The sequence below is a fragment of the Nannobrachium achirus genome, assembly GCF_963921795.1.
Source record: "Nannobrachium achirus genome assembly, chromosome: 14".
NCBI lineage: Eukaryota > Metazoa > Chordata > Actinopteri > Myctophiformes > Myctophidae > Nannobrachium > Nannobrachium achirus.
Window position 1 is genome coordinate 7707722 of NC_137821.1, and position 13414 is coordinate 7721135.

At 41.9% G+C, this 13414-nt stretch overlaps 1 protein-coding gene across 1 annotated transcript in view; it reads left to right on the forward strand.

The window, feature by feature from the left end:
• Positions 1-13414, forward strand: part of slc1a1 (solute carrier family 1 member 1) — a gene marked incomplete at both ends in the record, with an annotated part of 50160 nt that overhangs the window by 29473 nt on the left and 7273 nt on the right. Inside the window, 3 exons of the mRNA XM_080741354.1 lie at positions 1826-1927; positions 9994-10178; positions 11462-11569. Of these exons, the coding sequence (XP_080597480.1) occupies positions 1826-1927; positions 9994-10178; positions 11462-11569 (395 nt within the window). The remainder of the gene's footprint in view (positions 1-1825; positions 1928-9993; positions 10179-11461; positions 11570-13414) is intronic.

Genomic DNA, 13414 nt, shown 5'->3' on the forward strand with positions numbered 1-13414 from the left:
TGTAGTAGGCCTATAGGCATCAGCATGCAAAATGATTCCTCTGTTACAGGGGTCTTCAACATTTTCAGGCCAAGGACCCCTTAGCTGAGAGAGGGATGAAGCAGGGACCCCCTCTACATGTTGTATAAATGTGTGATGCAGATCAGCGATTTCATAGGTAGATTCATAGACTTGTTTGACAGCACTGTCATCAGTAGATGTTGGATTCGTGTTAATGTTTTTTTTTTTCAGACATTTAAATTGTCGATACTTTGTATACTTGACCTATCACTCGGTATTTGGTACTTTTTTACCTCCACGCTCAGCCTTTGCAAAAATAGCCGATCTACAAGCTCACTGCGAGACGTTGAGAGCTTGCAGATCTGCTATTTTAGGCCAAAGTTCTCCCCGGAATAAGGACGCGAGGGTTCACGTTATTAATCTAAAAGAATTATCCTATCACACAAAGATTTGTGGGAACCCTGCCCTATTACATTGATTTATGCTATGCCAACCGGAACCAACCCGTGTAGTGCGGCCCAAGTCCAATACTTGGAGCACGGATGCCGATGGCCAGTGTTGATGTTGTTGGAATGGTGTTGTTGAGTTAAATAAATGATATTTATTATCTGTGACTTCATACTCCTATAATTCAGTATACAAATAAATAAATAAGCAAACTTAACACAGCAGTACGGCAAGAACACAGACCAGCTCATATGAGACACAGTTGAAAACAGTTTGCTTCTGCCATCAGCAACACCTGTGGCTTGTTGCAGACCTGATTAAATACCCAGGCAACTTGGCCTTAACCATAGCCCTGCCTGCGAGTGACATCATCAATTAACATAGCCTACAACAGTAAGTCAGAATTAGCCTTATTCACGGCCCGCCCACCTACTTCCGTTTCTCAGTTTTCCCCGGGTGCTGACTTCAATTCGAAGGGGAAACTATACTGGACTTAAAGCCAACAAATCATTATTTCTAACAGTAAAGTAAATTATAGTGCTTTGTGCCGTTTAGTATCTTGTGTTCTTGATCATGCTAGCCGTATTTTATACTTTACTATTCGGAAATTGCATTAAATTTGCGATTTCTGTGCCAACTCCATAGGCTATGGTAGGATTTACCCCTTCAAAATGTGACTTCAGCACCCGTGGGATGCTTAGTGGGCGGGCCGTGAATTGGGCTAATGGCTCTTATACCAGGCTTTCCTCTGAGGTGGAAAGTCTGGTGACACCAAGTTACCTACTGTATAAACCTAGCATAATGTATGGGGCGAGGACACACCAGTCACGCCACACAAAGCCTACAGTATCTGACGATATGAATGTGAAAGACTGTTGCCTCATACCCTGCAGTATGTCCAAAACTGTTGGTTTTCAGAAATCAAATCCGAAAAGCTGCCCAAAGCGAGTCCTTTTTCATGTAGATCTGCTACTTTTGATGTGGTTGTGTGACCCTGTAGTGCAGGGGTGGGCAATAATTCTTTCCCATGGGGCCACATGAACAACAGAAAATATTGTGGAGGGCCGGGCCAAAAGGCATACAGTGCTCCCTGCAAGATGTGCTCCTCGCAAACTAAACACACAGCTTTACCTCCAAAAAGGAGGCCTTCTACATATTTATCAATACTGTCTGTCTCATGCAAACACCAGTTTTTAAGTTACTTTCCATAACCCACACTCTGCACATAGTTTCAGAACACATATCTTTGAACTTAGGACTAGTGGGCATTCATTTAACATGTATATTTAAACATATAGCTTATGGAGATTAGAGGTTTCTGCCCGACAGCGACGATGCGAATCTAAACTAAAATGTGTCCATTATTATTCCTCTCCAGTACAAGACCAAGCGCAAAGAGCTGGAGCCAGCCAGGGTCACCGTGAACAACACCACCACCACCATCCCTCCTCTCACCACCACCCTCATGGCAGCCATGGAGGTAGGTGTTTCAATCCCCGCCCCATATGCCTATGAGCAAGGCATTCTCACTTCCAACTCACTCCAACACCCTGATCGATATGCAACTCTGGACAGAGGCGAGTCAGCAGAAAGCACACGTCTGATCCCTGTCAGACGCGTGCTCATGCCCGAGCCCGAGCAAGTGCCTGCCTTCATGGTCAATGTTGTTTAACTTTTGTGTGTTTTGGGGCGAGCCATCCGGTTACCTATCAGAGTACCCTGCACTCATCTAATGCCGATCCCGCGAATACTCGCGAAATATTAAAAGGTATCTAGAGCAGGGGTTCCCAAACTTTTTTGTCTCAGGGCACCCCATAAATATGTTTTTTAATCCGAGGCACCCCTACATTATAATTTTCACTCCCAGCATCTTATATTTATAGCATATCGTTGTCATCTATAAATTGTACTAAACTAGTAAAAACAGCAGATCTACAAGCACAAATCAATCCAATTGTAGATCGGCTGTTTTCACTAGTTTTGTGCCACGGCCTTGTATGATGAATCAGGGCTTTGCTTTACCAAAAGCCGTACACATTTGAAACTTGGAGATACGAGGCTTCTGCCCGACAGTGACGATATTTTAGTGATTATGTTGTGAGGAAAACGTTGAGATGATAGCCATTTTGGTTAGAACTGACTGAAAATAAGTGTGCAAATAAATTCCAAATATTATCAAATGATCTCACGGCACCCCTGGACTGCCGTCGCGGCACCCCAGGGTGCCCCGTCACCCACTTTGAAAACCCCTGATCTAGAGTGCCGATCCCGCGATGTCGCGGGCAATATACTGTATATACAGTAAAGCTGGCAATGGCTACCTACCGTCCGGTGAAAAGCCCTGGCACTGGTGGAGTCGCCGATTCATCATCATCGCGCATCCACGTGCACACAATAATGATCCCATAACATCGGTCTTTCTCATCTTTACTCCAAAAAATCATCATCTTTAGTCCATTTGCTCCAAAAAACACTTTTGATGCCGAGGATGGCATTGGATTCTCGCTAAAATAGCACAAGCATAAAGGCATCCATCTTCCACCACTGTTTACATTTGGACCAGAACTATACTTCCGGGTGAATCTCCGTCAAGTAGGAATTCCTTTAGTTAGCTCGATCTACTTCCGGCCTTCAAAATAAGAGACTGGCCGCGGACGGAGCAGGCGGCCCGGCACGCTGGACAATTAACCCTTTCATGTCTGAGGCATTAAATTAGTTTAAAAAAGTGAGCGGCGCTATATATACATGAGATACAAGAGTTCCGCGAAGCTTGGCCAATGTGACCCTGGGCATATAACAAACTTTGAGCGCTTTGTGCCAAGGTGTAGGCCAGATGTAGGCCAGATGTAGGCCACGATTTGCGCCCCGGGCAAAGCCACATGTTGGAGCTTTGCTCCTTCCAGGAGCTCCGCTCAAAAAAAATAGGTTCTCAGTGTGTTAACCCATTTAGGCCTAGAATTATTGACTGCTTTAACTATTGAAAAATAGCAGATATACAAGCTCACAGCGCGGCACCGAGTGCCGTGCTGCAAGCTTGTAGATCTGCTATTTTTGAAAAATCTTGAAAATGTGTGCATATTTTTCAATATATATTTTTCAAAGCAAACTTTTGTAACTCAAATCTCTGCTTCTGGGGGGGTCCCTGGAACAACATATTTTGAGATTGGGGTCCGCGGCCAAATACCTGTAATTCTGGGGGTCCTTGACATGAAAAAGTTTGAGAACCACTGATTTAGAGGAAGGATTTAGAAGTCGGGTCAAAGATCGGGTCAAAGATATTCAAAGACTTTTTCAATTTAAAAAAAAAAATAGCAGATCTACAAGCTCGCAGCGCGGCACTCGGTGCCATGCTGTGAGCTTGTATATCTGCTATTTTTCAATAGTTAAAGCATTCAATAATGGTTAAAGTGGTTCAAATCTAACGCGACTCGGGCGCGTTCCAGCTATTTGATTGTTAAAAGGTGAGGCCAAGGGGTCCCGACCAGGCCTCTGTATGTGAAGAGAAGGGAGCGAGAACGTGTTGATAATACATCTAGAGATAGGGAGCAACGTGGTGGCAGCCAGACTTGGCATGTTTCCTCCCCTATCTCTGCCTTGCAGCTGTGGGAACAATTATTACATCACCTCGCCTGGGCCTAGGAGAATACGTCTGCTTCAGCACTCTGGTCTCGGCTAAAACACGACAACAATGGTCCCGTTTACACCTATAGCATTAACACGCTATCCTGGGTAATTGGTTTTAATTGGGTTAGGGTTAAAATGCAATTAAATCCAGTTGTAAATGCAGCAGAAATGCATTAAACATCTAATTGCCGAAACCACATTATTTATAAGTAACGTCAGATTCGGGGACCATCAGCAGTCTTACTTACGGGCCTGTAACTCTGACAGTGTACAAATGGAACCAAATGGACCCACTGTCAGAGTTAAATTATCACTGAGGATTTTACAGTGTAGATAACAGTTCCAGGGATAAAAGATGGTTTCAAATGGGGCTCCCTGGCCTAATGTAAATCAAACTTGGGGTCTTTGAAATGAAAAATATTGAGAATCACTGTCCTCCTTTGGTTGTATACCTCCAGTCCTCACACAACAACAACTATAATTGTATTTGGACACATTAATAACAACTCATGATTCTAATCTGGAAAGGCCTAAATCATTGTGTGTGTGTGTGTGTGTGTGTGTGTGTGTGTGTGTGTGTGTGTGTGTGTGTGTGTGTGTGTGTGTGTGTGTGCGTGTGCGTGTGTGTTTGTGTGTGTGTGTGTGTGAATGGGTGAGTGTAATGCAAGTTTTTAAGCTCCAAAAGCATACTCATCTGTTGAAGAACTAACGGTCGAAACGTTGCATTTATACAATTTAAAAAAGTATGTTTTTGGAGCTTAAAAACGGTGTGCAGATGTTTTCTCTCCTACTTGATTCTCACTTTGATGCCTTGATGTCCATCACCTGGCCTAAATACAGGCACATAAGATGTGCACACAATCTTCTCTGTGAATGTAATGCACAATCATTGTAAAGCACCTTTAAAGGCGCTATATAAATGCACCATTTACCACCTGGCCCGCAATATCTGCTGTAAGGCAGACCTCAGTCCTACAGTAACACAATAAGCACAAACGTATATACTGAATATAGGCACAGGTCAGTGTGCTGTGATCCCATACGAAAGCTCATCAGTGGCTCTTTTAGCGCGAGATGAAAAAGTAGTAAAAACTGTAGCTTCCTGGAGCCTGCCGGGTGCTCGCTGAACCAGAATGAATGGCTTCCTTGTCCCTTCTCTGGGAAGGGAAGAACATCACCAGGGCAGGGACTATCAGCATTAGTGCACCTGATTCCTGGAATCTCTTGCGACAAGATTTTAAGCTGAATATCCTAGTATCTGTATCTGTCATTTTAGGAGTTTACTTAATAGCTTATTAGGTTGTGTTAGTAGTTGTTTTTAGTATTTATGCTTGTGTTTGACATGATGTAGAGATACTTGTTGCACTAACTAGCATTGACTGTTATGGTCACTTTGATTTGGGCACTGTATTATATTGATAGTCGTGCCTTAGGACACTTTATGTATATATATTATTCGTTCCCTTTCCTGTTGTACCTAGCTCTTACTGTACTTACTGTACTCTGTTCTTGTTTTTTCTTTTTATCTTTTTCATACTTCTCTGTAACTTTGTAAATAACCTGCTGCCGCTGGGCAACTAATAGCTAGCTACCTTTGCCATGTAGCTTGTAGTGTAGCCTACTACATTTCTCTTTTCAAAGTAGCTTGCCCATTGATCTTTCCTCTCCTCTCCTCTAGAACACCACCAAGGACTATAAGATCTTTTCTCTCCTCTCCTCTAGAACATCACCAAGGACTATAAGATCTTTCTCTCCTCTAGAACATCACCAAGGACTATAAGATCTTTCTCTCCTCTCCTCTCCTCTAGAACATCACCAAGGACTATAAGATCTTTCTCTCCTCTCCTCTAGAACATCACCAAGGACTATAAGATCTTTCTCTCCTCTAGAACATCACCAAGGACTATAAGATCTTTCCTCTCCTCTCCTCTAGAACAACACCAAGGACTATAAGATCTTTTCTCTCCTCTCCTCTAGAACATCCCCAAGGACTATAAGATCTTTCTCTCCTCTCCTCTAGAACATCACCAAGGACTATAAGATCTTTCTCTCCTCTCCTCTAGAACTTCACCAAGGACTATAAGATCTTTTCTCTCCTCTCAGAACATCACCAAGGACTATAAGATCTTTTCTCTCCTCTCAGAACATCACCAAGGACTATAAGATCTTTCTCTCCTCTCCTCTCCTCTAGAACATCACCAAGGACTATAAGATCTTTTCTCTCCTCTCAGAACATCACCAAGGACTATAAGATCTTTCTCTCCTCTCCTCTCCTCTAGAACATCACCAAGGACTATAAGATCTTTCTCTCCTCTCCTCTAGAACATCACCAAGGACTATAAGATCTTTTCTCTCCTCTCAGAACATCACCAAGGACTATAAGATCTTTCTCTCCTCTCCTCTCCTCTAGAACATCACCAAGGACTATAAGATCTTTCTCTCCTCTAGAACAACACCAAGGACTATAAGATCTTTCTTTCCTCTCCTCTCCTCTCCTCTCCTCTAGAACATCACCAAGGACTATAAGATCTTTCCTCTCCTCTCCTCTAGAACAACACCAAGGACTATAAGATCTTTTCTCTCCTCTCCTCTAGAACAACACCAAGGACTATAAGATCTTTCTTTCCTCTCCTCTCCTCTCCTCTAGAACATCACCAAGGACTATAAGATCTTTCTCTCCTCTCCTCTAGAACAACACCAAGGACTATAAGATCTTTCCTCTCCTCTCAGAACATCACCAAGGACTATAAGATCTTTCCTCTCCTCTCAGAACATCACCAAGGACTATAAGATCTTTCCTCTCCTCTCAGAACATCACCAAGGGCTATAAGATGCCATATATAAGATGGTCCTCTCCTCTAGAACAACACCAAGGACTATAAGATCTTTCCTCTCCTCTCCTCTCCTCAGAACATTACTAAAGACTATAAGATCTGTTTCTCTCCTCTCCTCTAGAACATCACCAAGGACTATAAGATCTTTCTCTCCTCTCCTCTAGAACATCACCAAGGACTATAAGATCTTTTCTCTCCTCTCTTCTAGAACATCACCAAGGACTATAAGATCTTTCTCTCCTCTCCTCTAGAACATCACCAAGGACTATAAGATCTTTCTCTCCTCTCTTCTAGAACAACACCAAGGACTATAAGATCTTTCTCTCCTCTCCTCTAGAACATCACCAAGGACTATAAGATCTTTCTCTCCTCTCTTCTAGAACAACACCAAGGACTATAAGATCTTTCTCTCCTCTCTTCTAGAACATCACCAAGGACTATAAGATCTTTCTCTCCTCTCCTCTAGAACAACACCAAGGACTATAAGATCTTTCTCTCCTCTCTTCTAGAACAACACCAAGGACTATAAGATCTTTCTCTCCTCTCTTCTAGAACATCACCAAGGACTATAAGATCTTTCTCTCCTCTCCTCTAGAACAACACCAAGGACTATAAGATCTTTCTCTCCTCTCTTCTAGAACATCACCAAGGACTATAAGATCTTTCTCTCCTCTCCTCTAGAACAACACCAAGGACTATAAGATCTTTCTCTCCTCTCCTCTAGAACATCACCAAGGACTATAAGATCTTTTCTCTCCTCTCAGAACATCACCAAGGACTATAAGATCTTTCTCTCCTCTCCTCTCCTCTAGAACATCACCAAGGACTATAAGATCTTTCTCTCCTCTAGAACAACACCAAGGACTATAAGATCTTTCTTTCCTCTCCTCTCCTCTCCTCTCCTCTAGAACATCACCAAGGACTATAAGATCTTTCCTCTCCTCTCCTCTAGAACAACACCAAGGACTATAAGATCTTTTCTCTCCTCTCCTCTAGAACAACACCAAGGACTATAAGATCTTTCTTTCCTCTCCTCTCCTCTCCTCTAGAACATCACCAAGGACTATAAGATCTTTCTCTCCTCTCCTCTAGAACAACACCAAGGACTATAAGATCTTTCCTCTCCTCTCAGAACATCACCAAGGACTATAAGATCTTTCCTCTCCTCTCAGAACATCACCAAGGACTATAAGATCTTTCCTCTCCTCTCAGAACATCACCAAGGGCTATAAGATGCCATATATAAGATGGTCCTCTCCTCTAGAACAACACCAAGGACTATAAGATCTTTCCTCTCCTCTCCTCTCCTCAGAACATTACTAAAGACTATAAGATCTGTTTCTCTCCTCTCCTCTAGAACATCACCAAGGACTATAAGATCTTTCTCTCCTCTCCTCTAGAACATCACCAAGGACTATAAGATCTTTTCTCTCCTCTCTTCTAGAACATCACCAAGGACTATAAGATCTTTCTCTCCTCTCCTCTAGAACATCACCAAGGACTATAAGATCTTTCTCTCCTCTCTTCTAGAACAACACCAAGGACTATAAGATCTTTCTCTCCTCTCCTCTAGAACATCACCAAGGACTATAAGATCTTTCTCTCCTCTCTTCTAGAACAACACCAAGGACTATAAGATCTTTCTCTCCTCTCTTCTAGAACATCACCAAGGACTATAAGATCTTTCTCTCCTCTCCTCTAGAACAACACCAAGGACTATAAGATCTTTCTCTCCTCTCTTCTAGAACAACACCAAGGACTATAAGATCTTTCTCTCCTCTCTTCTAGAACATCACCAAGGACTATAAGATCTTTCTCTCCTCTCCTCTAGAACAACACCAAGGACTATAAGATCTTTCTCTCCTCTCTTCTAGAACATCACCAAGGACTATAAGATCTTTCTCTCCTCTCCTCTAGAACAACACCAAGGACTATAAGATCTTTCTCTCCTCTCCTCTAGAACATCACCAAGGACTATAAGATCTTTTCTCTCCTCTCTTCTAGAACATCACCAAGGACTATAAGATCTTTCTCTCCTCTCCTCTAGAACATCACCAAGGACTATAAGATCTTTCTCTCCTCTCCTCTAGAACATCACCAAGGACTATAAGATCTTTCTCTCCTCTCCTCAGAACATCACTAAAGGCCTATAAGATCTTTTCTCTTCTCTTCTCTCAGAACATCACCAAGGACTATAAGATCTTTTCTCTCCTCTCCTCTAGAACATCACCAAGGACTATAAGATCTTTTCTCTTCTCTTCTCTCAGAACATCACCAAGGACTATAAGATCTTTCTCTCCTCTCCTCTAGAACATCACCAAGGACTATAAGATCTTTCTCTCCTCTCCTCTAGAACATCACCAAGGACTATAAGATCTTTTCTCTCCTCTCCTCTAGAACATCACCAAGGACTATAAGATCTTTCTCTCCTCTCCTCTAGAACATCACCAAGGACTATAAGATCTTTCTCTCCTCTCTTCTAGAACAACACCAAGGACTATAAGATCTTTCTCTCCTCTCCTCTAGAACATCACCAAGGACTATAAGATCTTTCTCTCCTCTCTTCTAGAACATCACCAAGGACTATAAGATCTTTCTCTCCTCTCCTCTAGAACATCACCAAGGACTATAAGATCTTTTCTCTCCTCTCCTCTAGAACATCACCAAGGACTATAAGATCTTTCTCTCCTCTCCTCTAGAACATCACCAAGGACTATAAGATCTTTCTCTCCTCTCCTCTAGAACATCACCAAGGACTATAAGATCTTTTCTCTCCTCTCCTCTAGAACATCACCAAGGACTATAAGATCTTTCTCTCCTCTCCTCTAGAACATCACCAAGGACTATAAGATCTTTCTCTCCTCTCTTCTAGAACAACACCAAGGACTATAAGATCTTTCTCTCCTCTCTTCTAGAACATCACCAAGGACTATAAGATCTTTTCTCTCCTCTCTTCTAGAACATCACCAAGGACTATAAGATCTTTCTCTCCTCTCCTCTAGAACATCACCAAGGACTATAAGATCTTTCTCTCCTCTCTTCTAGAACATCACCAAGGACTATAAGATCTTTCTCTCCTCTCCTCTAGAACATCACCAAGGACTATAAGATCGTGGGCTCGTATTCGGACGGCATCAACGTGCTGGGCCTCATCGTGTTCTGCGTGGCCTTCGGCCTGGTCATCGGGAAGATGGGCGAGCGGGGGCGGATCCTGCTGGAGTTCTTCGATGCCTTGAACGAAGCCACCATGAAGCTGGTCCAGATCATCATGTGGTACGTGTACCATGTTGTTCAGTATTAACCACACGAACACTTGCATCCCTATTCTGGGAATGTCATTGAGGCATATCTTTGGCAAAGATAGCAGAAGTGGTTAAGGGGGTTCAAGTGATATGTTTGTTTTTTTGTAGCTGGGTTCTCCATGTTGGGATAATAATAATCAGGAGAGCCCTGCTAAGTTAATTTATCAGCCTAAAATGTGTTTCAGTTCCAATTGTGCACTGAAATACTACGCACACCAGGTGCTTGTAGTGGTGCCGGCTCATGGCAGAATGCTCTCATTAGTAGGGAAAACACGACACAGTTCCAAATTGTGTCAGCTCGCTTTTGTTTTGGTTTCAACACTTGTTAATTTTTTATTTTCTAAAGTGCCGGAGAGATCCCTGTTACAAAAAACAAAAACATTCTATTCATGGGTTGCATTTGTAATCCTAAACCGGCCATATTGAGGACCAACGCAGGTGTTCAATTTGTCTGATTGGCATAGAACCAATGTTCTACGTTAATCAAAACACCTGTGTTGGTCCTCAAAATGGCTGGTGTAGGACTACAAATGCAACCCATGAATAGTAATGATTACTATGGGAATATAAAGCAATTTAACATCTATTTTTAACCCATTAAAACCTGGAAAGCATCCGTGTTGTTTCGCGTTGGCTGTTCAAAAATAGAAGATACAAGCTTGCAGTTGCGAGCTTGTACATGTGCTATTGTTTTATAGTGTGAAAACTACTGATTTAGAGCTTGTACATGTGCTATTGTTTTATAGAGCTTGTACATGTGCTATTGTTTTATAGAGCTTGTACATGTGCTATTGTTTTATAGAGCTTGTACATGTGCTATTGTTTTATAGAGCTTGTACATGTGCTATTGTTTTATAGAGCTTGTACATGTGCTATTGTTTTATAGAGCTTGTACATGTGCTATTGTTTTATAGAGCTTGTACATGTGCTATTGTTTTATAGAGCTTGTACATGTGCTATTGTTTTATAGAGCTTGTACATGTGCTATTGTTTTATAGAGCTTGTACATGTGCTATTGTTTTATAGAGCTTGTACATGTGCTATTGTTTTATAGTGTGAAAACTACTGATTTAGAAGTCATTTTGTAGAATCGACCCATGGTCTCCATAACAAATCACTCATATCCCCTTTAATACTTTTAAAATTCTGAACGATATCTTGCAGTTTCGGTTATAGGCAGCATGTTGGAACATGTCAAATAGACAGTGTTCTGTTCCGTGGATAAAGTGCTCAGTGCAGGTGTTGTGCTTCCAGCTACATGCCAGTGGGGATCCTGTTCCTGATCGCTGCCAAGATCATCGAGGTGGACGACTGGGAGATCTTCAGGAAGATGGGTCTGTACATGGTGACGGTGCTGAGCGGGTAACCTCTTATTACTGTATATATATATATCTTTTATGTTTTGTAATAATAATACAAACTAGAGATACTGTTCCTATGAAACAGTGTCGGCTCGCATGGAACACCATGTATGGGCACAAAGATCTACCCTTTGGCTGCTCCTCATTGGCTAAGGGCCCTGCCTTTGTACTGTCGGTACTTTTTTTGAGGCGAATAACCTTGGTCTATAAACTTTTGGTATAACATACTGATATAACATACTGGTCTCGATATCAAGTCGCACAATAATTATGCAAAGTAGGTCCTCAACATGGCCGTGTAGGACTACAAATGAAACCCATGAATTGTGAGTGCATCGCGGGTTCGAGTCCCGCCCCCAACGATCTCTACTGCCCTTCCCCATCTTTCAATTGTACTCCCGGGTTTAAATAAAGGTGATGTTTGGTGAAATCTTGATATTTCGACATCCCATTAGTTCCGACTAAGGGTTAGGTTTTAGGGTTAGGTTTAAGCATAGTGGTACTGAGGTTAGGGTTAGGTTTAAGCATAGTGTTACTGAGGTTAGGGTTAGGTTTAGGCATAGTATGTAGCATTCACCAGCAGGTTAACATTCACCAGGTGCGCATTCACCAGCGTCGGACTAATGTGACGTCGAACTATCGAACATTGCATTAACACTACACTCCCATGATGATCTATCCCATTACATTCCAAAGAATGTATCCCCCCGGAAAAAGCACTTGATAATTAGTGGAGTGAAATACTGCACAATGTTTAAATACTTAGTGACTTTACACCAATGACCCCGTCCCACTGCGTCCCAGCCTACACACACAGATTTACGGCTGACATTTGGGGGCTGCATGATTCCCCGCTCCAGAGATCCTGTAAAAAAATAAAGAAATAAAGAGCAGAGCGCTCTGCGTGGACACTGATAAGAGCCAAGGACATTTAAAAGTGCTCGTGCTGCAGATGCAGCTTAATGAGAGCCGGGGTCTGAGCTCAGCCCCTTCAGCCTCTCTAAATCTTAACAGACAGGCTTAAAGACTCTCGCCCAGTAAATCCTCTTCACCTTAACTCACAGTCGCTGCTTCAGTTGTGTGTGTGTGTGTGTGCGTGCGTGTGTACTGAGAGGCAGAATGGATGCTTTCCCAACGTGCAGCAGAATCGTTGCAAAGCGTGTGTCCACTGCTCAGTGAGTAGTGTTTAACACAGCGACTAGAGGGAGGTTCATGATGAATGGTTAAACCCTTAACTGATTATAGGAGTTGTTTGTAACCTATTTGGTTAAACAATAATATCCTTCAAAAGGATCTCTGGCTAATATGACAAATATGCCTTAATACATTATAATAGTCCTCTATAAATACAATGTAAAATTAAAAAACACCTTAATTATTTTATTTCTTCTATAGCTAATCTTGCACTCAATAGGGGAAATGCCTGTCGCAAGTTGATGTCATAAATGTCATGTGTGATCTATCCCTATGGAATTTATGGCATGCATGTGAAAATAAAAACAAACGTAATACTTCCTATGGTTAATATGAGCATCAAATCAATATTTCAAATGTGTTTGTGTTTTGTTTTTTGCACATGCATGCCATAAAAATGACACATGACATTTATGACATCATCAACTTGCAACATGCATTTCCCCTATTGAGTGAAAGATTAGCTATAGAAGAAATAAAATAATATAAAATATTTAAGGTGTTTTTAATTTTACATTGTAGTTATAGAGGACAATTATAATGTATTAAGGTATATTTGTCGTATTAGCCAGGGATCCTTTTAAAACAGGGGTTTTCAAAGTGGGTGCCTCGAGATAATGTGATCATATTTGGAATGCTTTATGCTACGAGA